This window comes from Leptopilina heterotoma, unplaced genomic scaffold, assembly GCF_015476425.1.
Source record: "Leptopilina heterotoma isolate Lh14 unplaced genomic scaffold, ASM1547642v1 Lhet_68, whole genome shotgun sequence".
Classification (NCBI taxonomy): domain Eukaryota; kingdom Metazoa; phylum Arthropoda; class Insecta; order Hymenoptera; family Figitidae; genus Leptopilina; species Leptopilina heterotoma.
In genome coordinates this window covers 989398-1014970 of record NW_025111157.1, presented here as the reverse complement: position 1 = coordinate 1014970, position 25573 = coordinate 989398, and the positions used below count along the sequence as shown (strand labels likewise).

General features: G+C 23.7%; 2 protein-coding genes across 3 annotated transcripts in view; both read right to left on the bottom strand.

The window, feature by feature from the left end:
• Window positions 1-25573, bottom strand: part of LOC122510281 — a 209588-nt gene that overhangs the window by 18811 nt on the left and 165204 nt on the right. For both annotated transcript variants that reach the window (XM_043624799.1, XM_043624800.1), the window contains exons 17-18: window positions 9408-9571; window positions 3364-3565 (exon numbers count right to left, since the gene is read on the bottom strand). In XM_043624799.1, the coding sequence (XP_043480734.1) occupies window positions 3364-3565; window positions 9408-9571 (366 nt within the window). The remainder of the gene's footprint in view (window positions 1-3363; window positions 3566-9407; window positions 9572-25573) is intronic.
• On the bottom strand, window positions 20386-25326 carry LOC122510285. Its single transcript, XM_043624810.1, has 4 exons — window positions 25140-25326; window positions 24352-24637; window positions 22235-22391; window positions 20386-22152 (listed from the first exon to the last, which is right to left on the bottom strand). The coding sequence occupies exons 1-4, from the start codon at window positions 25164-25166 to the stop codon at window positions 21567-21569; spliced, it is 1056 nt and encodes a 351-aa protein (XP_043480745.1). The 5' UTR covers window positions 25167-25326; the 3' UTR covers window positions 20386-21566.

The window sequence follows — 25573 nt, the reverse complement described above, 5'->3', positions numbered from 1 at the left end:
TGTGCGGTGAATGGGAAAAGAGAAATACGTGTTTAATATATATGGTGGGGAAATTCGAAAGTTAAATTGGCGTGGATAATTCGTGAGTGTTTACGCTTCGAAAGCATTATTTTTAGTAATCAGCTTGGGGAAATTAATCTTGAGAGACTGAATATCCTGAAACAACATAGCCTTTATATATAGAGGACCGAGAACCATCATCTTTGATGAGTGCAAAGGGCATCATGGTAACATCAAGTCGACTCGCGTTGATCTACAATCAAACTTTTTCGCACTGCAAATTATTTTATTCCACTTTTCAATTATTTTTCAAACAATTAACTTTCATTTAAAAATATTCATTTATTTTCAATTTCAATTCATTCAACTTAATTAATCCTTTAAGCTAATTAATTTTTTCAGAAAAAATTGTTTAAACATTTTTTTTCAAGTTTAATGACTGCTTATTATAATTTGTTATCGTAAAATAATTTTTATAAATCAAAAATTTGATTATATAATAAAGAATAAAATTTGTCTTCGTTAAAATTTATTTCAATGAATTGAATATAAAAAAATTTGATAATTAGAAAATTGGTTTTTGGTCAAATTATAAATAATAAAATTCGTCTTCTTGAAAATTTACTTAAATTAATTAAATATAAAAAATTTACTAGTCATAAATTTGGTAAAATTATAAATAATAAAATTCGCCTTCGTTAAAATTTACTCAAATAAATTGAAAATAAAAAATTTGCTTAACAGAAATCTGGTTAGATAATAATTAATAAAATTCCCCTTCGTTAAAATTTATTTAAGTGAACTGAGTAAAAAAAATTTCACCAATCAGAAATTTAGTTAAATAATAAATATTAAAATTCCTCTTCATTAAAAATTTTTTAAATGACTTAAATAAAAAAATTAAGTTGTACAGGGTTGCCACAAGTCTGTGAAATCAGGGAAATTAGAATTGGTCAGGGAAATCAGGGAAAAGTCATGGATTTTTATTAAAAGTATCGGAAAAAATTAAATTTTTAGAAATTATATAAGAACATTCTGAATTTTGGTGTTTTTTGTTTAATAAAATTCTTGGCACGATTTCAAAAATTTTCCTCATTTCAATTATTTTTAATATCTACTATTTTAAAATAAAATTTTACAAAAGAATTCTATTATTTCAAAAAAAAATTTTAATACAAATTTCACAAGAATTCAAATATTATACCATTTTTTTTTACATATTTCTTTGCACCAATTCAATAATTTTCAATTTTTAATGAAGTTTCTCCAAAGAATTCAAATATATACAGAAAATTGAAAAAAATTTAAAATAGTTCTGAGAAATTCAATTATTTTGAAAAATAAAATTCTTTTAAAAATTCTATTATTTAAAAAAATGTTGACAAAATTCTTTACAAGATTTAGTTAATAAACTTGCAATTTTAATAAAATTTTCCTATACAATTCAATTATTTTCAGTACAATTCTTCTTGAGAATTCAATTATTTTCACATAAATAATACACTTTTTTTTATGTGAATTCAATTATTTAAAAAAAAATTGAATAAAATTTTTTGATAGAAACCAATTATTTTTATAAATAATAAAATTTTTCTTGGGAATTCAATATTATTTAAACAAATTTTGGTAAAATGCTTTGTAATTGTAAAATTTGAAAAATTATAATAAAATTGGTCGTAGAATAGAATTATTTTTGTAAAATATAACGTTTCTTTCTAGGAATACAATTATTATTGTCAAAAATGTTTATAAGAATCTTCGAAAGAATTCAATTATTTTCGTAAAAACTAAAATTCTTCGAAGCAATTCAATTATTTAAGAAATTTTAATAAATTTTTTCCCAAGAATTCAACTCTTTTCAAAAATAAACATTTTCACAGGTATTCAATTATTTAAAAAAGAATTTTTTTTAATTCCTTGTCAGATTTCAATTACTTTCAATTTCTTAATGGAATTTCTCGATGGGGTTTAATTATTTTTTAAAAGTTTAAAAAAATTCTGAGAAATTCAATTATTTAAAAAAATTTGAATAAAATTCTTCACAAGAAACTAATTATTATTTTCATGAATAATAATATTTTTCTCCGGAATTCAATTCTTTTTACAAATAAAATTCTTTACAAGAATTCAATTCTTTAAGAAATTTTTTAATAAAATTCGTTGCAAGAATATTCAATTATTTTCATAAATAACAAAACTTATCGCCGAATTTAAATTATTTTTTATACAATTTTATTTTAAATATGATGATAGAAAATTGCATTTATTCTTAAATTATTTTTTTTAATTTCACCGAAAGAATTCAATTATTTTAAAAAAAAATTTATAAAATTCTACATAAAAATTCAATTTTAAGAAATATTCAACTGTTAAATAAATGATTTATTTTTGTATGTAAATAATTGAATTTTCGAAAAATTTTCTAATAAAAATTTATTAAGAAATGAAACAAAATTGGAAATTACTTCTTTTTCGGAACACTTGAAAATATATATGAAAATATAGGAATTATTCGGAATCAGTGTAATTGAACAATTCTCATACACCAGGGTATTTGAAAAGTGAATAATAATCGACGAATACGAGAGGAAAATAGGGACGGAAGATGATATACTAATCGCGAGGCTGTGCGCTTACCTTACCCACTGCAATCACTTCATGTCTCGTCATGGATCATTACTAATAATAGCCAAACGATTTAAATTAGTAACTTGAATATACAGGTACGATGAGCCATTGGAAAAAAGGAAGTAGACGCGAATGGACGAAGGAATCAAAGAGCAAAGGTCGAGAGACTGAGATTCTTTTCCTAGTCAATTAAAATCATACGCGTAATATTACCAGCAAATTGATTTGCATATTTTTCATTTTATAAGAAACTTTGTTTATTGCTAACAATAATTAGAAATTATTGCATCAGCAATAGACCAAAAAATTATAATAATATTATCATTTTTTACAGTAACAATTATTTATTATTATTACTGTCCCTAACAATAGTTTATTATTGTTTCCAACAATAATTTATTATTGCTTCCAACAATAATTTATTATTGTTGTTTTCGACATTAATTTTTTATTATTATTATTACCAATAATAATTTTTTGTTATTGTTACTGCCTTTATTATTGTTACTTACAATTTTTTATTATTATTACTTACTATTTTTTTTATTATTATTTCAACAAAAATTTATTATTACTATCGCTAACAATAATTTTTTGTTATTGTCCCTGCCTTTATTATTGTTACTTACGATTTTTTATTATTATTTCAACAAAGATTTATTATTACTGTCACTAACAATACTTTTTTTATTGTTAATAACAATAATTTAGCTTTATTGAAATTTGTCAACTTACTTGGCAATTGGCGTCCTGCTTCTCGGAAAGGAGACGTGCAACGTCGCGTACGGAAGACGCTACTTCGTTGGTGGCACCTGCTTGAAGGGCTGCATCTAAAACTCCAAGGGCGTCCTTATCTCTTCGCAATGCACATTGTAATTCAGTCAAACGCGCGACGAATTGTTGAATTGCTTGCAAGGCACATAATTGTTGATTACCCCTGCAATAACAAAAAAATTATCGTCAATTCAACTTTCCTCTATTTATTATTAATAAAATTCCACATAAAATTGGTGAAAATAATAATAATACTAAAAATAGTAATTTTTTAAATATATTCAATTTGAAAATAAAATACAGAAATTCTATGACAAATGAAGTAAATAAATTTTATGGCAAAATATAATAAATAAATTTTACTACAAATAAAAAATAAATAGAAACAAATAAATAAAGAATTTGGTAAATTTCTAAAAGAGTAGAAATAAAAATTTTAATGAATATAGAATAAATTTTATTACCAATAAAAAATAAAAAAAAATAGATAAAAATTATTATTTTTTCATAGGAAAAAAGATTTCAAAAATTTTAAATTCAAACCTTTTAAAATTCAATAACTTGAAAGAATATTCGGAAATTTTTTAATTAAATATAAAAAAATTAAAAAATTAATCAAATAAATGTAAATAAAAATATAAATAAAATAAATATAAATAATAATAATATAAATAAAATTAAAAAATAAAAACTTGAAATAATTTTAAAAAATTGCGATTAAGCTTTTTGAAAAAAATTAGTTCCAATAATAAAAATTTTAATTAAAAGTATAAAAAATTCAAATTTTCAAAGATTTTAATTTGAAACCTTTATAAAATTCAATTATTTATAAAAATTACAATAATTAATAATTTTTTCAAAGTTAAATCTAAAAATTTATATAAAATTAATTTTTAAATCAATTATTATTAGAAAATTCTACGAGAATTCAATTATTTAAATACATAATAATGTAAATAATTTATTGAATAAATGAATGAATGTTTCTTAAAATTTAACTCCTATATAGAATTTTATCAACAAATTTTTAAATAACTGAATTCTTTCGAGGAATTTTAATAAAATTTTTATTAATAATTACATTTTTTGAGGAATTTGTTTAAAATTGTATTAAAAATAATTGAAATTCTCCAAGAAGAAATTTATTATATGTACTTTTAAATATAATTGAATTCTTTTCAGGAATTTTTTTTTTTTTTTTTTCTTTATGAAAATAATTGAATTTTACAAAGAATTTTATTAAAGTGCCTGAAAATAATTGAATTTTTGAGAATAATTTTGTTATTTATCGACAGAATTAAATTCTTTCGAAGAATTATTTATGTAAATAATTGAATTCTTGGGAAGAATTTTATTAAAATCTAAAAGAATAATTGAATTATTCTAAAAAAAAAATTAAATTAAAATTGTATTTAAAATAATTGATTTCTTTCGAACAATTTTTTAAAAATATTTGAAAATAATTGAATTCCTGTGAAAAATTCTAATAATTTTGTAAATAATTGAATTCTTTCAAAGAATTAAAAAAAAACATTTTTTAAATAATTGCTATTTTCGAGGAATTGAAATTAAATTAAAAAGAATTGAATTTTTGTAAAATATTTTGTTATTTTTCAAAATAATTGAATTTTAAAAACATTTTTTTAAATAATTAATTATTTCGAAATATAATAAATATTATGAAAATTTTATTTGTGAAAATAATTGAATTTCTCGTTTAATTAATTTAAAGTAGTATTAAAAATAATTGAAATTCTGCAATGAGTTTTATTATTTATGAAAATAATGTAATTATTGCGAAGAATTTTATAAAAAAATTTACAACAATTGAATTGTTTTTAAATAATTGAATTCTTTTGAGAAATTTTATTAAAATAGCAGAATATTGAAAATTATTGAATTAAGAAAAATTTTTGAAAATAATTGAAATTTTGCCATGAATTTTATTAAAAATTTTGAAAATAATTGGATTTTATTACATTTAAAAATAAGTGAATTTTGCAGTGAATTTTATTTTTAAAATTCCTGAAAATAATTGAATTTTGTCGAAGAATTTTGCTATTCAATTATAAAAATAATTGAAATGATAACGATCTTTTTTGGATTCTTTAAAAATAATTGAATTTCTGCGAAGAATTTTATTAATTTTGAAAATAATTGAATTCTTGTGATGAATATTGTTATTTATGAAAAGAATTGAATTTTACAATGAATATTATAAAAATTCCTGAATATAAATGAATTTTCTTATAAATTCTAAACATTTAATTTTTTCCAGTACTTTTAATAAAAATCCCTGACTTTTCTCTAATTTCCCTGCAATAAAAATAAAATGAATAAACTTTATTGCAAATAAAATTAATAATTAAAAATTTGGTAAATTTCTAAAAGAGTAGAAGAAAAATTGTGGTAAAAAAATTTCAAGATTCATTTGATTGACTTGAGTTAATAAAGCGCAACAAAAATGAAGAGAGGAAGTAATTTCTTAAGAGACAAATAAGGGGCATTGTTTTTTTCCAAGAGCCCTCTCTTCTAATTTCAGCAAAAAATAACATTTTATCTCGAAACCCCTCACATAGTGAAAATAAATAGAAAAAACTTATTCCAACTCTTGAAATTAATTTCGATCTTCAGGAAATTCTATTTATTTGGAAAAAACTATCAGAAATCGAAAAATTTCGTCTAGGTATATTTTAATTAATACCTATTTAATTACTTGTTCCCAAATGAAAAAGAATAATTCCAATTTTCTTTATTTCTCAAAGGAATAAACCGACGGATCATATAAAATGTTTTCCTCTATTAGGATTTTAAACCCTATTTTAATTTCCATATAAGTACTTGATCCCCTTCGGTTGATAGGAGGCTCATGTAAAACGGGATTGACCACTGACCCACTCGGGGTTTTTGCAGATTACAAAGGTCAAGTCTAATTTCCCATGAATCGTGATCCCGGGATCTTTTCATAAGCAACAAATTCAATTTGACGAAAAATAAATGTTGTGAATTTTACTCAAACAATTTTACCTTCTTTTGAAAAAAACATCATTTTTTTCTCAATATTTTTTCCTAAAGCAAAAAACAATTTTCAGTTTAGAAAAAAATCCAAATTCTTTACTTTTCAAATCTAGACATTAAACAAAACGCTTAAGAAATTTTTTTTAATTATTTAATTTAACAATTTCCCTTTTACAAAAAAATTAATTAAATTAATCAATTTCTCGATAAATCAGCAAAAAATATTTCTCAATTTAAAAATCAAAATTCAAACTCTGTTTAATTTTAAAATCTAAATGCAACGAACGAAACATTTAGTTAACAATTAAATTTTTTAATTTGTCTAATTATTTAATTTTTTTCTTTTTCTAAATAGAATTTTCCGACAATTTTTTTTCTGGACAAAAATATAATTTTCAATCTTGAACTCAAATATTAAATTCTACTTTTTCAATCTAAATATTAAGAAGACCTTTTAATTAACAGTTTTTCCTTCTTAAAAAAAAATTCATTTTTCGTCAATAATTTTTCCTCCCCCAAAAAATAATTTTCAATTCATAAATAAAAATTCAAATTCTAATTTCCATATCCAAACATTTAATCATACGATTCCGAGACGAAAAATTATATTTTCTCCACAAGAAAAATATAATTTTTCATAAGAAAATTTTTCATAAAAATGCAAAACAAAAAATTTCAAACCATTTTTCTTAAGGTATATTTTTAACAAATATAATGTTTTTTTTTTTTTGATAAATTTGTTGAGAATAGAGGCAAATAGAGGGGTTGAAAATAATAAAGTAGGAGAGAGGGGGGGTGTTCTTTCATTGACTGACCGTCACTTACTCGGTATGTGACGTAGAGCAAATATTGTGAAAGGTAATGAAGCCTCGAGAGCAAACATTGGGAAAACTGGGAGAACATCATAAATAGGCAACGAGCATTGTGAGAAAGGGGATCATCCAAGATACGAGATAGCAGTCTTGACCCGTGTCACGGGATTACCAGCTTTATAAAGAGAAGGGCCAGGAAGGGAGGGAGAATTGCCAAGTTTAATCGGAAAAGGTCCTCAACGATACTGTTAGCATTCTCCCACCTTTTTCTTTTTTTTTCCTTTCTTTTTTTTGCTCCAATAATGATATTCCATGATAACCCTTTTTATTACTTTATTTCTTATCGAGCAAAGGGAAAAAGTTATTCTAAATAAATGCAAAAATTTCGCACGGGTTATTTTTAATCACAATAGGGACAAATTTCAATTTTTTTTTTACAAACTAACATTTATAATTTATTTAATAATTTAATTAAATATTTAAATTTACAGCTAGATAATTAAATTTACAGCTAGATATTTAAATTTACAGCTAAATATTTAATTTTACAATAGAATATTTATAATTTACAATTAATTAGCTGAAATTTTTCTGTTTGGTCCAAATCTTATTCTATCGAATTTTTCTTTGGTCGGAATTCGAATTTATTGAAATTTTTATTAAACCGAATTCTCAATAGGAAGAATTTAATTTACCTGAATTTTTAGTTACTGAAAATTCTAATTTGTCTAATTTTTTTCAAACAGAATTTTTAATTAACCGCAATTTTTATTTAGCCAAATTCATAATCAAAAGAATTTAATTTACTTGAATGTGTAGTTAATAAAATTCTACTTAGTCTAATTTTTATTATCCGCAATTTTAATTTAGCCAAATTCCTAATCAAAAGAATTTAATTTACTTGAATGTGTAGTTAATAAAATTCTACTTAGTCTAATTTTTATTAATCAGAATTTTTAATTAACCGCAATTTTTAATAAATCAAACATTTAATCAAGAGAACATAAATTTCCTGAATTTTTAGTTAATGAAAATTCTAATTTGTTTAATTTTTATTAAACAGAATTTAATTTACTTGAATGTTAAATTAATAAAATTCTACTTAGTCTAATTTTTATTAATCAGAATTTTTAATTAACCGCAATTTTTATTAATTTGAATTTGTTATTAAGCCAAATTTTTAATCAAGAGATCTTAAATTTCTTGAATTTTTAGTAAATAAAAATTTTACTTAGTCTAATTTTTATTAAACAGAATTTTCAATTAATCGCAATTTTTATTAATTGGAATTTTTATTTAATTACATTCCTAATCAAAAGAATTCAATTTTCCTGAATTAATTAATTAATGGAAATTCTCTTCAGTCAACTTCTTATTCATCACAATTTTTATTTAGCCAAATTCTTAATCAGAAGAATTTAATTTATCTGAACAGAAATTCTAATTAATCGAATTTTTATTCATCACAATTTTAAATTAAAATCAATTCTTATTAATTGGAATTTTTATTAATCCAAATTTCTAAGAAATAGAATTTAATGTAGCTAAATTTTTAGTTAACTAAAAAAAATTTTTTTTTCTTTTTTTTCTTAATCAAAAAAACTAAATTTGCTTGGATTTTAAGCTAATTTAAATTCTATTTAGTTGAATTCCTATTAAGCATAATTTTTATGTAGCCAAATTTTTAATCACAAAAATTTAATTTACCTTAATTTTTACTTATAATGAATATTCTACTCAGTCAAATTTTTATTAAATTTAGAATTTTTCTAAGTCGCAATTTTTATTTAGCCGAATTCCTAATCAAAAGAATTAGTAAAATTAAAATTCTATTGAATAAAAACTCAAAATTTATTAAATAATAACGAAATAATTATTCTTTATAAAGAAAAATGGATAATTTAGACTCAAGTCAATTTCTTCACAAAGTTTTTCTAAAGTCCTCAAGTTGATACTTTTTTTGTCTCAATTTGAGAACCTTAGAAAAACTGTGGCACTTCCTAATTTTCTATATTAAAAGAAATAAAATAAAAATAATACCGTCACATATTATGAGAATGAGATAAAGGAATATAAAAATAAAAAAAGAAATAAAAAAGAATAAAAAGAACGAAAAGAAAAAAAAATGAAGAAAATAAATAAAAAATTGCATATAAATATGTAAAATGAACTCACTTTTGAACCGTTTCATCCCAGATGCGATAGAGATCAGCGACTCCATCCTTGAGTGCGGCAAAAGCTGGAGCAGCCGATGGACCGAGATCAGTGAGAAGTCGGTGCGTCGAAACATTCAACGCCAACATCGCAATCTTACGTTCCTTCAGCGTGGTAAGTTCGCTCTGCAACATTAAATATACATTTTTATTGCCAACCGCCGGTTCCTTAATTCAAACAAATCACCTTCATCTTAGAATCTATGGGGCAAGACCAAACCGCTTAAAGCTAACACTGATATACACACATTTTTTCCCCCTCCTGAAATAGATAAAAAAAAGAGTAAATAAATAAATAAATAAATGAAAGGAATCCGGAGAGAAAAACACGAGACCATCATTGACCCATCCCTGTAAATGATTCCTTCAATTCTTAATTGCTGTTAAATTATACCAGAATTCTATATTTATTTCGGATTATTATTTAATTACTTAATCAGAATTCAAGTTAATTCAGGGTTAACACAACAAATTAATTTTGTTTTTCCCTGACTTTTCCATGATTTCCAGATTTTTTCCTCACCCTAAAGAATATTCTGATTCACTCTAAAAATTATTAAATACTCCCAAAAAAAACATTCTATTACATTTACTTACGAATTTCTTAAATTGTAAAATTATTCGCAAATTATTCGCAAATTTTTAAATAAGTATTTAATTATTATTTTTCCATAGGAATTAAAATTCTTCAAAACATTCAAATTCAAACATTTTTAAAATTCAACAACTTATAAGAATATTATATTCAAAAATTTCTTGCAAGAATAAAATTACATTTCACAAATAATAAATTCTTCGTTGAAATTCAAAAATAATCAAAATTTACTATTTTAATCAAAATTCTCAAAAGAATTTAATTATTTAGATAAAATGTAATAAAATTCGTTGCGGAAAATCAATTATTTTTACAATTAATGCAATTTTTCACATGAATTCAATTATTTAAAAAAAATTAATAAAATTCGTATGTTGTAAGAATTCCATTATTTTTATAAATTATAAAATTTTTCTGAGGATTTCAATTATTTATAATACAATTTAAAGTAAATTCCTAGAAAAATGGAATTATTTTCTTAAATTTTTAGCAAGAATTTAATTACATTTCACGAATATAATCAAATTCTTCGTTGTAATTCGCAAATATTTTCAAAATCTATATTATTTTAATAAAAGTTCTCAAAAAAATTCAATTATTTTCATAAACAATAAAATTCTTCACAGGATTTCAATTATTTTTAATACAATTTAAAATAAATTTCTCGAAAAACGAAATTATATTCAAAAATTTTTTGCAAGAATTACATTACATTTCACAAATTTAATGAAATTCTTCGCTGAAATTCAAAAAGTATCAAAATTTACTATTTTAATAAAAGTTTTCGAAAGAATTTAATTATTTAAATAATATGTAATAGAATTCGTTGCAGTAAATCAATTATTTTTACAAGTAATAAAATTTGTCACATAAATTCAATTATTTAAAAAAAAATTGATAAAATTCGTATGTTGTAAGAATTCCATTATCTTCATAAATTATAAAATTTTTCTGAGAATTTCAATTATTTATAATAAAATTTAATATAAATTCCTAGAAAAATGGAATTATTTTCTTAAATTTTTTGCAATTTAATTACATTTCACTAATATAATAAAATTCTTCATTGTAATTCAAATATTTTGAAAATCTACTATTTTAATAAAAGTTCTCAAAAGAATTCAATTATTAAAAAAAAATGTAATAAAATTCGTTGCAGGAATTCAATTATTTTCATAAATAATAAGATTCTTTACATTATTTCAATTATTTAAAAAAAAATTTGAAAAAATCCATTGCAAGAATTCAATTACTTTCATAAATTAATAAAATTCTTCACATGATTTCAATTATTTTTAATAAAATTTTAAGTAAATTCTTTGAAAACTGTAATTATTTTCAAAAATTTTATTAAAATTCTTCAAAAGAATTCAATTATTAATTATTTTTAAAAATTCAGGCTATAATTATTCTTTTAATATTAAATTATTATCTAAAATTTTAACTGATATTTATTTTTAAATTAATTTTTATTGGAAAATTCTACGAGAATTCAATTATTTAAATACAAAAATAAATTATTTATTAAATAAATGAATGTTTCTCAAAATTGAATTATCATCAAGAATTTTATCAACAAAATTGATTTTTTTCGAGGAATTTTAATAGAATTTTCAAGAATAATTAAATTTTTCGAGGAATTCAATTATTACAATTGTATTAAAAACAATTGAAATTCTATGATGAGTTTTATTATTCATTAAAATAATTTAATTTTTGTAAAAATGTTATTATTTATGAATTAATTAATAAATTAATTAAATTACTGAATTATTGCGAAAAAATTTATAAAAAATTTGTAATTGTTGAATTCCTGTGAAATTTTTATTATTTATGAAAATAATTTAATGTTTGCTTAGAATTTTATCAACATTTTTTTTTAAATAATTAAATTCTTTGGAAAATTTTATTAAAATAGTAAATATTGAAAATCATTGGATTGAGGAAAATTTTTTGAAAATTATTGAAATTTCGCAAAGAATTTTATTAAAATTTTTGAAAATAATTGGAATTTGAAGAAGCATTTTATTATTTTTAGAGATAATGGAAATTTTGACGAGAATTTTAAAAAAATTTTGAAAATAATTGAATTTCTGAGAAGAATTTTATTAATTTTGAAAATAATTGAATTTCTGAGAAGAATTTTATTACTTTTGAAAATAATTGAATTTCTACAATCATTTGTAATTGTATACCAGAATTCTAATTGGTCCAGAATTCAATAGTTATTTTAGATTTCTACTTATTTATATTAAGTAAGAATTCTAAGTGTTTCTTTTTGAGTTCAACTTGGAACAAACCAAAATTCTTTTCAGTGACAACTTCCACTTACAAATAGAATTTTTTTTTCAATTTAAATAAATATTCGCCTTCTTTTGCCGAAAAAAAGACTTCCAAAAATATTACCTTAACAAAAAGAGAAAAAAAAAGAAAATGAAAAAAGGATAGTAAAAAAAGAATTGAGTAGCTTTTTAGGAGACGAGAGGTCTGAGATTAGATTTTTTAGCTTAAGAGCGAGAAAGAGAGTGAGTGGAGTTTCTTTTTCCAAAGTTGGAAACAAAAGTCTAGCAAAGAGAAGGAAAAAGATTTCTTTTTTTCCTTCCTTTTGCCACACATGGAGGAGAAAAAAAGATCCTAGGATGTTGTATGATGCAAAATGACCGCAAGGACGAGCTTTACGAGCACTCCAACTCCTGGTCACGGCGAAAAGAGAAGAGCAATGGAACGGGTATATGAGGAACGAGCTTCTCTCGTTCTCTGCGTCGCCGTCGTAAACCTGAGGGTTATTTATGCGGTCCTCGTCAGTTCCCTCAAGTAGGACGACGGCGACGTGACAACGTGACGGAGCTTTCTTCATCGTCTATACAGTTTGCCTAGGCTCCCCTTTTTTTCGAATTTGATCAAACATGATCCAAGAAAGGAGAGAAAAAAAATCCAAATCTTTGATATCTGAACATCTAGAAAGTAAGGAAAAGGAAATATATTTTCCTTTCTTACTTTTTAGTTTTCTTTCGAGAAAACGAAAATACTCCTTCTTTCTTACTTTTTCGATGAGGAAAATCGTATAGAAAAATTTATTCAACTCGCAGACTTCGTACTCGATAATTAATTTTATAAAAGTAGGAAAAAGTAGATTTCAAACTAAAAAAGGTAGTAAAAAAATAGTAGCTATCGAAAATTTAAACTTGACGACCAAAAAAATTCGTTTTAGACACTTTACAAAACTGACAAAAATTCCATTCTATATTTTATTTTTCTGACTTTTTCCTAATTTTCATCAAAAAATATTTACTTCTTTCTTATCCTGCCAATAAATTGAATTTCTGCAACGAGTTTTATTATTCATGAAAGAATTTAAATATTTATAAAAAATAATTTAATTCTCGCGAAAAATTCTATAAAAACTTTTAAATAATTGATTTTTTTCGACTAATTTTATGCAAATTCTAATTTAAATAATTGAATTCCTGAGAAATGTTTATTATTCATGAAAATAATTAAATTCTTGCGAACGATTTTATTATAATTTTTCAAAAAAAAATTGAATTTTCAAGAAGAAATTTATTACTTTTAAAAATAATTGAATTCTTGTGATAAATATTATTATTTATGAAAATAATTGAATTTTGCAAAGAATTTGATTAAAATGTCTCAAAATAATTCAATCTTCGAGAGAATAATTTTGTTATTTATTGACATAATTGAATTCTTTCGAAGAATTATTTATTTAAATAATTGAATTCTTGCGAAGAATTTTATAAAAATCTAAAAAAGTAATTTAATTATTTCAAAAAAATTTAATTAAAACTGTATTTAAAAAAATTGATTTCTTTCGAACAATTTTACTAAAATATTTGAAAATAATTGAATTCCTGTGAAAAATTCGAATATTTTTGTAAATAATTGAATTCTTTCAAAGAATTAAAAAAAACATTTTTTAAATAATTGCTTTTTTCGAGGATTCGAAATTTAATTTTTAAGAATAATTACATTTTTTGAGTACTTCCTCTGAAATTGTATTAAAAATAATTGAAATCCTGCGATGAATTTTATTATTTTCGAAAATAATTGAATCCTTTTAAAGAATTTGATTATACTTTTTGAGAATAGTTTTTGATTTCTAGTATTAGCAAATTTAAAGTAGTGGAAATTCTCAAAAAAAAAAAACAGAAATCGTAGCTTTTAGTGGCTGAAATCTAAAAAAGTACCAAAAAAGTAGCAAATAGTAGGATTTAGTAGATGAGTGCGAAGCCTGCAACTGAGAAAAAATTTGATCGAGTACTAATTCTGCACTGAGTGGTACAGACGAATAATTTATCTCCAACAAGAATTATTAGGCGATTCTTTATTCGCCTGCATTTCTTTCTCTCTCTCTCTCTCTCTCTCTCTCTCTCTCTCTCTCTCTCTCTCTCTCTCTCTCTCTCTCTCTCTCTCTCTCTCTCTCTCTCTCTCTCTCTCTCTCTCTCTCTCTCTCTCTCTCTCTTTTTTTTTTGTCACCCTGATCGTGTAAAGAACTCTCGTCAAGAGTCGCAATTAAAATAGCATAGGAGCGAATCTTTGTTCGGTGTGTAGTATCATCAGAATTACGAGGCGTAAAAAGCTAATTCCCTACTTTTACGGTGTACGTGCTTAAAGAGAGTGAGTGAGAGAGAGAGGGAGAGAGGGGCACAACAGCCTCATAGGCATGCAAGTCCCGGAGCAGAAGCGACCGTTCTGTATACCGAATTCGAATCAATTGATTGGCTGTTGATTGGAAATTGAATTAGATCGGAATGCGCGTGTCTCTCAACGGAGGAGGAACTCCTCTCTCTGCTTCTGCTCTTTCCCAATGCGTTTGGAATATCAATGCTGTGCGTTCACAATTTCCAGCCCTCCGAACGTATTTTCCATTCCCTTGCTCCTCGCATTTTTCCACTCATATCGTCATTTTCCAAAGTTTTCCTCTTTTTCTCCTGGACCTTGACCACGTTCATTCATTGCCAAGATTTCCATTCACCTGTGCGGGGAGGAAAAAATCCATTAATTGTTTGCAAAATTTACTTAACGAGAAAAAAAGAATAGAATCGAGAAATGATAAATGTAACTATAAATAAAATTCGGAATAAATTGTACGAATAAATTAAAATATTAAAAATAATTCTAATAACTTACGAAAAATTTAATTACGAGAAAAGGTGATAAAATCAAGAGATAAAACTTACCAGTGAGGAAAGTTTCTTTCGATCAGACCAAACTTGGAAATTCGGTTAATTCTTTTCCAAATTCAAAAATGTTCCGAAAATAATAATCTACTAAGTCCAATTTTCAAGTTTTGATATTTTCGTAATAAAATTGTTGAAATACTCTTTTCTGATGTTTCCTTCTCTCTCTGTCTATCTCTTCTATTTATCCTCTCATCGAATTATACACGAATAATCATTTATGCTGGTAAAACTGGCAATGGTATGTTGAATCGGATTGCGCACATGTTTACGAATGTATAATAGATGCGCTTCACACACAATATTGCAATTCCCAAGTGGCGCATCTCTCGTTGTATTCATTCATTCTGTCGTGTTTTACGCAATCTGTCGTGAATTTCAAATGAATTTGTCCACGTCTGGCACACCGCACACACAACTGATCAATTAATCATTACGAGGGCAATACAATTGCTGGCGCCACTTGAATTTTATTCATTTACTGCGCGACAACCCACACCACGGTCGCCGAGAACAATCGAAACAAATTTTTTCTTCTTTTTTTTTAAACTAAATTCTCATTCAGTATAAAGTTGTAATTCTCATTTAATTCAATCGATCTGAATTTTAACAGAGATGATGATTTTTTAGTTTTAGTTTTCAAACATTGTGGAATCCATTAAGAAATCTAATTTTTCTGATGAAGACTTTCATTTTTCTGAATCCTTTTTCTACTCAATTTTTACTGAATTTTTAATTTAAATTTGATGATAATTAATCAGTAATGCCTTTCTATTTAGTTTAATTTTTCATCAATTCTGATTGATAGGGACTTTAATTTTCCCTCTGAAGAATTTTTTATTTCGTTGCAATCTTATTCTACTGAATTTTTACTGAATTTTCAATTTAATTTTGATGGGAAAAAAAATTTAAATAAATAATTAATTAATTAATTAATTAATTAATTAATTTATAATTTTTATAATTTATAAAGTTTTAATTTTATAATTTGGATAAATAATCAATTATTGCCAATAATGGAAAAATTGAAGATGTTATTGAAATTATTGATAATTTCCAAAAGTTTATCAGGCGAACAAAAAAATTCAAAAAGAACGTTAGGAAAATGAATAAAATGATATAAAAAAAACAAAATTCTGTCCACAAATCTGAAAAGTTAATAAAAAAACTAAAAATGTTTTTAATATTTTCAAAAGTTGCTGGACAGTAAAAACTGGAATTTTTTTAATTCTAGAATTTTAATACTTTTTCATTACTTTTAACAAAATTTCCCAAATTTTCCCTGATTTCCTTTATTTGTGACAACCCTGATGTAGAATTCGTCGAAATAAAAATTCTCAAATAGAAAAATTTCCATTTAATCATTATTTTTTTTATAGAAATTAAGATAATCAAAAATTTGAAATTCAATAACTAAGAATATTATTAATAAAACTTGCTACATTGTTACTGTAACTTCTTCAGAAATTGTTTTCATTATTACGATTATTCATTTCTATAATTTTCAACTAAAATTCTTCTTTAAGACAATTTTTTTTAAAATAATTTTTGAAAAAGTTCTTTGTGAATTTTCAAACTCTTTTATTTACAATTTAATTTTACGAAATTTCGATTATTCAGCCATTCTTCAATTAAATATATTAGAAATTTAAAACTTCAAATAATTAAAAAAAATTCCATTAAACTTATTGAGCAAAAATTAATTCTATAGAATTCTTAATTAAAAGTATGAAAAGTTCAAATTTTCAAAGATTTTAATTTGAAATTCATTTTTAAATCAATATTTATTAGAAAATTCTACGAGAATTCAATTATTTAACTAGAAAAATAAATTTTTTTTATTAAACAATTAAATGTTTCTTAAAATTGAATTTTCATCAAGAATTTTATCAAAAATTTTTTAAATAATTGAATTCTCTTGGCAAATTTTAATAAAATTTTTAAGAATAATTGCATTTTTCGAGAAATTTGATGAAAATTGTATTAAAAATAATTGAAATTCTGCTTCAAGAATTTTATTAATAGTTTTGAAAATAATTGAATTTAGGGGAAAAATTTTATTATTTATAAAAATAATTGAAATTTTGACAAGAATTTTTGTAAATTTTTAAACATAATTGGATTTCTGCGAAGAATTTTATTAATTTATTGAAATTATTTTCAATAAATTTTTAATTAAATTTTTTTAAAGAATAAAATTATTTTCAAAAATGTTAATGCAATTCTTTGTGTAACAATTCAATTTTTTTCAAAATAATTTTAATAAAATTAAACGCAAAGAATTGCATTCAAATTTTTGAAAATAATTTTATTCTTTAAAGAAATTTAATTAAAAATTTATTCAAAATAATTTCTAAAAATTAATCAAATTCTTCGCAGAAATCCAATTATGTTTAAAAATTTACAAAAAAATTTAAGTATTATACTTAAATTCTAATAAATAAATTGTAGCAAAAGTTATTAAAATAATTAAATTTCTTTGATAAGTTTTAATCAAATTTTTAAGAATAATAACTTTTTTCAAGGAATTCCATTAAAATTGTATTAAAAATAATTGAAATTCATCATTGAATTTTATTATTTATGAAAATAATTGAATCCCTGTAAAAAATGTTATTATTTATAAAAACAATTAAATGTTTGTGTAGATTTTTATTAAAATTTTGTTTCACTAATTGAATTCTTCTAGAGATTTTTATTAAAGTACTAGATATTAAAAATCATTGAATTGAGGAAAGTTTTTGAAAATAATTAAAATTTTGCCAAGAATTATATTATTTGAAAATAATTGAATTTTTGAGAAGAATTTTACTAATTTTGAAAATAATTGAATTTCTGCAATAATTTGTAATTGCTTCAAAATTCAATTTGTTTTAGTGTTTTTAACTAAAATTCTTCTATAAATCCATTATTTTTAATAAAACTAATTAAATATATATTAAAAAATTGAACTAATTTCAGAAGAATTTTATTTTAAAAATTTTTTTTTTAAATCTAAGTTTTTTTTATATTTCTAATGAAATTCATTTAAGATTGAAGTTTTACAAAATTTTAAATGAAAATCTTTTAAAGTTTATCTACTTATGAAAATTGAAAAAGCAATTCTTTTAAAATTGAATTAATTTTGAAATATTTAAGTGAAATTAGATTTCAAGAATAAACACAATAACTTTAGTAAACAACAATTTCCCAGGATTTCGATCAAAATTCCCTGACTTTTCCAAGTTTTTTCAAGGTTTATAAAATTCTCTGACATTTCCAGCTTTTCCAGGTTTCCTGATTGCTTAGCAACCCTGCTGCTTATAATTTTGACTAATTCCAAAGTAAAAGCAAAAAATGAATTTGAAAACTAAAAATTGAGGAAATTTTAGAAAAATTCCAGTGAGCTTTCTTTGTTGCCTAGAAAAATTAGAGAAAATTGGAGAATATTTTTGACTGCAGCGTATGAAAAATTTTGTTTCCACAATCTTCTTCTTCTTCCTTTTCTTTTTTGCCTGTTTTGTTGGTATAACGCAGTTCTGTTGGTGCATGTAAAACAAACAAGGCACAACACGAGAGTATGTGGATTAGGATATCGTGGTGGGTAATGCAGGTTTGCCTCGTGCATAATGCAGCACAACGACGAGTTCAGCCAGCAAATGTTGGACGCTAATACATCTTGATGATAGATAGGGAGCATGTGTTTGGTCTTCGCAATGAGGCCGAGAAAGGGATGTCGAGGTAGAGAGTATTGTAGAGGTAGAGAGAGGCGACGGTTTCCGAGCGTAGGTTCCGAGGGTTGGAGAGAGACTCTGGGGGTTGGCATCACAGGCGCTCCTAGCTGCGGGTTCGTTCCGAAGGAGAGTTTAGATTCCAGGCACGTCGCCGTCAGACGAGCGTACGTGCGACACGACTACGCTTTTACACCCCCTCTTTTTCTCTCTTTCTCTCTCTCGATCTCTCTCGATCTCTCTCCTTCTCGTCAACTGTGAAATTCACATTTCTCTGCTACCATCTTTTCTCAAACTTTCTCTTCTCCTCCTGACTGTCCTTTGACCAAAGTTTTTTCCTTTTTTGGCTCAAAAAAAGGATCGTTACCTTTGCACGGATCCTCATTTCCTCGTCTTAGGAAATAGAAATTCGTTAACTTCCTTGTAGCCCCGTGGAGGAATCCTATTATCAACCGGATTTCCGGAAGTTCCTCAAAAATACTCTCATTAGCACCTGGAATACAGAATTCAATATTAATTTTATATTTTTTACAGAGAAAAACAATTTCAGGCCTCGGATCGACTTTAAGACACAAAAAAAGTCGCTTTAGTCGATTAAAAATTCAAAAAGGGTCGAAAAAGTCGTTTATTTAATTTAGTGTTGCAACGAAAATTTTATCTTCCAACTGTAATTATTGTAATTGAATTTTAAAAATTTATAATAAAAAAAATTCTAAGAATTACTTTTTTAAAAAAAGATTTTAATATTTTTTTAGAAGCTATAGTTTTAATTAATTTTTATTTTCATAAATTTACACTTAAAGAATTTTCATTTAAATTTTTTTGAGAATTCAATTATTTTCACAAAATTTGCAATTAAATTTCATTAAAAGTTGATTTTCAAAAATTGTATTAATAATACTTGAAAAAATCAATTATTTTGAATTAAATTTTACAAAATTCCAATAATTCCAAATCTTTTTAATTGTATATTTCGAAAATTTGATTAGAAAAATTATTCAAAAATAATTTTTGAAAGATTTGTCAATAGTTATTTTTCACACTAGAAAAATTGAAATAATTTGCAATTTATTCTAAAAATGTGGTATTTTTTTGCAATATTTGGAAGAAGAGTCGAAAAAGTCATAATATCCGAAGACTGCAATTTAGAAAATTTACATAAACTTACATTGACCAGTCTTCACCATTCCATGAGCAGCTCTCAAATTTTCAGCTCTTCAGTAAAAAAATAATCCTTCTCGTAAAGTTATCAAATTTCCAGAAATTAGCACCTAAAATACAGAATTAAATATTAATCACATTTTTCTTATTTTTAGTAATTAACACACAAAAAATCCATAAATAAACTTACAATTGAATAGAGACCTAATTTTCAACTAATTCCTTAATATGCCTTCGAAAAATTTGAATCTGGGCAAGAAAAAAGCCCTTTTGTAAAGTTATATCAATTTATTGTGCTTTAACAAACGAAGCCTTAGTAATACATTGTTGTTAATAAAATAAATTTGACAGTATCCAATGGAAACTTCGTTTAATAATTGACTTCCACGTTGTGAAAATAGTAAAAGAAAAGTCAAAGTTTGTGGTAACTCAACTTACACGAAATAGTTTTTTTTACGATAAATAATAATTCTATTTAGACCATTGGACAGTTTTATTTCGACACATATAAAGGGCTATGTATTAAATTAGAAAACACTATTTGTTTTTTCATTCATTCGTCGTCCTCTCTCTCTCTATCTCTTTCTCTCCCACTTTCTTTGTGAAAATAGACTAAATTCTTTCTCGCGAAAAAGTAAAATCGTCATACATTTTTGAATTAAAAAAGAAATATCTAACACTCTCTGAAGTTCGATTTATCATTTACAATAAACGAAACTAACAATTTATCGTTATTACAAAAAATATAAGAATATTTTACATTTACGAATATTTCTTTTTTTTCTCGCACCCAAAAAAGAAAAGCGTGTACCAAACAAAAAAAACAAAAAAGAAATTGAACATTTTTTTCAAATTTTTAGACATTTTTTAATTTTTTAATACGTAAAGATAAACGAAAATTAAGAATAATAATAATCTAAAAAACTTAAAGCTGTTTTATAATACATGTGCTATATATAAAAAAAAATATATAAAATTATATATATATAGTTTATAGATTTATACTTTGAAAATCTGGGACCGCTGCGTTTCTCGTTTCATGTTCGTGTCAGGAAACGAAAATAAAAACAGAATTTAATTTCGTTAATCCGAAACTTAATTCAGTCTTTTATTTGTCAAACTGCATTTAATTTCGTCTTGTAATCTTAATTTAGTTTCGACTCAAACCAAAGTCAAGAACGCAATTTATTGTCCAACAGAAAATTAAGTAAATCTTCCAATATTTGTTCTATTTTTAGATTTTCGTCAAACAATTTTCTGAATCTAAATGCAGTTTTCTTTCCCTTTTTTTCCCACTTGTTTTAGACTTTTAAAAAAACGAAAACAAAAGTAATTTTTCTTTTAATTTCGTTTCAATGTCGATCCCCGTGGAAAACATTTGACATAAATTTTGATTTTTTTTTATCAATGAACAAGACAAAATGAAAAATATAAAAAAAAAACGTTCAATCAATTCACATGTAGTTGGTCGCTGGATTTGAATGATTCGACCTTCGTATTTGTCGTTTTAATGTCGCCAGGTGATCGAGTGTTTCCTCGTAAAAAACTTCTTGCTTCTCCTTTGGTAATGTTCTCAACATAACTTCTAAATAAGAACAAAATTTACCAACTGTATCGTGATCGTTTGTACTGTTCATTTGTGTTTGTTCGTTATTTCTAATGCACACTTGTTTAAGTGTTGTTGTTTCCAAATCGGTTTGCTGCGGTCGTTTACGTGAACTCGAATCATTCATTATTGAATGGCTATTCATATTTTGTCTATTCGTTAAATAATCATTTCTCGAAACAACAACGCGCAATTCATTCATTTTTGCCGTTGTAGTTGGTGTGGTAATTTTTGCTAATGATTGTGAATGAGTTGGTTTTGGTTCGCGTTTCGATCTTGTTATTGGTTTTAATATTATCGTCTTTTTCTTTTTTGTACCGGGTTTTGGACCTGGTTTACCACGTTGGCGGGTGATAATTTTCTTTCCATTCACTGTCACTATTTTTGATGAGACAATTGTTGGCGCTGAATTCGTTCCAGTTGTTGGCCTTGGACTAAAAAAATAGAGATAAAATTAGATTTTTTTTGCAGAAGAAATATATAAATGAATATGGAGTTTCTTTTTCAATTGCTTACAGTTCATTCTGTTCAAGAAATGATAAGTGATTGTAGTACTCCCAGTTTGATGTCGCTGGTCGACCTGCTTTTGCTGCTCTGTTTAGAATCGCTCGTTCGCTTCGATATTTATCACGAATATGATTCCAATCTCTTCTCGCCGCACCGGCTTCAGCACCTTTAATTTCAATTTTGTTATTAGAAAGACAACAAAAAATATCAGAGTGGTCACAAGTTTTTTTAAGAAAAAGAATTTCAAGAATTTGCAAAAATTTTTAACTAAATTTCTTCTTAAAATCAATTATTTTTAATAATTTTCAAAAAAGTTCTTTGACAATTTTCAAATCCACTTGAATTAAATATATATTAGAAAATAAAAACTTCAAATAATATAAAAAGAATCCGCAATTAAAGTTTCTCAAAAAAAATTAATTCCAAAGAATTGTTAGTTAAAAATATGAAAAGTTCAAATTTTCAAAGATTTTAATCTGAAACCTTTTTAAAATTCAATTATTTCTAAAAATTTACGCTCTAATGGTTTTAATATTCAATTATAATCTAAAATTTTAACTGAAATCCATTTTTAAATCAATTTTTATGAAAAAATTCTACTAGAATTCAATTATTTAAATACAAAAAAAAAACAATTTATTAAATATTTGCATGTTTCTTAAAATTTAATTCTTATAAAGAATTTTATTAACAAATTTTTAAATAATTAAATTCTTTTGACGAATTTTAATAAAATTTTTGAGAATTATTACATTTTTTCGAGAAATTCGATAAAAAATGGTATTAAATATAATTTAAATTCTGCAATGAGTCTTATTATTTATTAAAATAATTGAATGATTGCGAAAAATTTATAAAAAAAATTTGTAAATAGTGAAATTCCTGTGAAATTTTTATTATTTTTTGGAAATAATTGAAGGTTTTTGTAGAACTTTATTAAATTTTTTTGTAAATAATTGAATTCTTTTAGAAAATTTTATTAAAATAGTTGATATTGAAAATCATTGAATTGAGGGAAAATTTTGAAAATAATAAATAAATTTCAGAGAATAATTTAATTAATTCTAATGATAATAATTGAATTCTTGAAAAATATAAATAAAAATGATCAAATTTTTTAAGAACTTAAATTATAAACAGGATCATGATTTCTCAGAAATTTTAATAAGTCCAAAAAGTAAATTTTCGTAAATTTTTATTTAAATTATTCAAAAATAATTGAATCTTAAAAAATTATGATAAAAAAATTTTAAGAATTAGTTTTCAAAAATATTTTAGTGTAATTTTTTGAAAATAATTGAAGAATTTTTGAATAATTTAAAAAAACTAATTAATTTTTTGATGAATTTTAAGTAAACATTTTAAACATGATTGTTTTCTCCAAAATGTTAAAAATAATTCTAAAATGTTATTATTTTTGTATGTATTTGAATTTTGGGAAATATGTAATTGAAAATACTGAAAATATTACATTTTAAAAAATTAGAAGCAAATTTTCATTAATTTTCAATTTTAAATTTACCTTTAAAGATTTTCCGTTAAAATTTTTGATAATTCAATTTTTTTTCAAAATTTGCAATTAAAATTCTTCAAATGTTAATTTTTAAAAATTGTAGAAAAATTCTTGAAATAAATTAATTACCTATTTTCAATTAAATTTTACAAAATTCCAACTATTCAAAAAGATTTTTATTATAAATATATTTGAAAAACTTAATTATGTTAAAAAATGATTTAAAAACAATTTTTGAAAGATTTGTTTAGTTACTTTTAATTAAAAAAATCAAAATAAGTTGCATTTTTTTAACTAAAAATTGTGGTATTTTATTGCAATGTTTAGAAAAAAAGTCGATAAAAGTCTCAATTTTCTTAATTTCCCTGACAAAAATTTTTTTCCTGATATTTCCCTGACTTTACTGACAAAAACATTATTTCTCTGATTTTACTCACATGTGGCCACCCTGAAAAAAAACTAAAAAAATGTTTGAAAAATAATTGAAAGCTTCTTTTATATATATATTTAGAAAATAATTAAAATTTCTAATAGATATTCAGCAATTAATTTTCTTAACAGAAGAGTAAAGAACTCTCTATAAAAAAATATTTCTAAAAAATGATTTATTTACCTAATTCTTGTTCAATTTCCGCCCATAATTTTTGTCTAGCTGGAACATCACGTTTTTGATACCTTTCCCAGAGTAGAACACGAGGTTTCACAGCATTTATTAATCGAACTGCGTATGCTTCTTTTTCGACCTGTTGTTTGGCTTCTGGTGTTTCATCGTCAATTTCATCAACATTTAATTCGATATCCTCTTGTTCATCGTCTAAATTTATGTTTTTTGCAGGACACTGTCTGTCGTGCCATTCACTGTCTTTATTTTCAACAACTTGTCCACAGTGAACACATATCTACAATTTTAATTTCTCATCAATAAACAATATGCTTTAAGTGTTTACCTAAAGTGCCTAAAGTAAATACTATCAGCTTTCTTTATCAAATTTGTCATAAGCAAATACCGAAAATTTTCTGTTCTCCACATTCTCAGAAAGATAATCTTTGCATTGAATTAATAAAAACCATCGTTTTAATTATAATATTTAAATATGTAAATCACTCTAACCCTCTAATCTGACAAAATTAGCAAATTCTTGGCTTCATTAGAAACCTAACCTCAAAAATGCAATTAAAATTGAAAAGTCTATTTACAAATAAAGTATGTTAAAAATATTTGAAAAATTTGTAGCTAAATATTTGTGTACACGTGTAGAATGAAGTATTGCGTGTATTTTGCTTCTGAATGCTAAATAAAAGTCGCAAAATGTAAAACATTAAGAACCATAAAATTCAGGGGAGGAGTCTTAACCTCAATATTTAGACGCAATGAGTAATATCATTTAATTGTGTACTTACGTAGACGAGATTGGTGGAATCCGACATTTTGTAAAATGTGTCTTTCTTCCTTCACTTTTCGAATTACTTATTCTATCAACCAAAAGAGTTCTTTTCGATTAAATTGGCTATAAAAGCCAAATTTATCGATGATATTAAACACCGCCAAAATAAAAGATACACGAGATAAAAAAAAATTACAGTTTATCTGAAAGCGAAGTATACCGAAAATACACGAAAAATGTCGATAACGTGGCGTGTGCAGGGCTGCCAATATAAATTTTTAGACGCTTCGCTGTTATAGATGTCAGTTTAGTCGCTCGGCGGGAAATTTAAATTTAGCAAAGATACAAATATTCAATTTTTTTTTATTGTAAATGAAAATTATTTTTATATTTTTAAAATATAATTATATTAAATATAAATATATATATATATATTTATAAATATAATTA

What these genes read in the sequence shown, in the direction of transcription:
- LOC122510285 (XM_043624810.1), bottom strand. Translation starts at nt 25,166, where the DNA reads ATGTCGGATTCCACCAATCTCGTCTAC. An exon ending in ATTCCACCAATCTCGTCTAC is followed by an intron (nt 24,638 to 25,139) that starts GTAAGTACACAA and finishes TTAAAATTGTAG; the next exon opens with ATATGTGTTCACTGTGGACA. An exon ending in GGAAATTGAACAAGAATTAG is followed by an intron (nt 22,392 to 24,351) that starts GTAAATAAATCA and finishes TTGAAATTAAAG; the next exon opens with GTGCTGAAGCCGGTGCGGCG.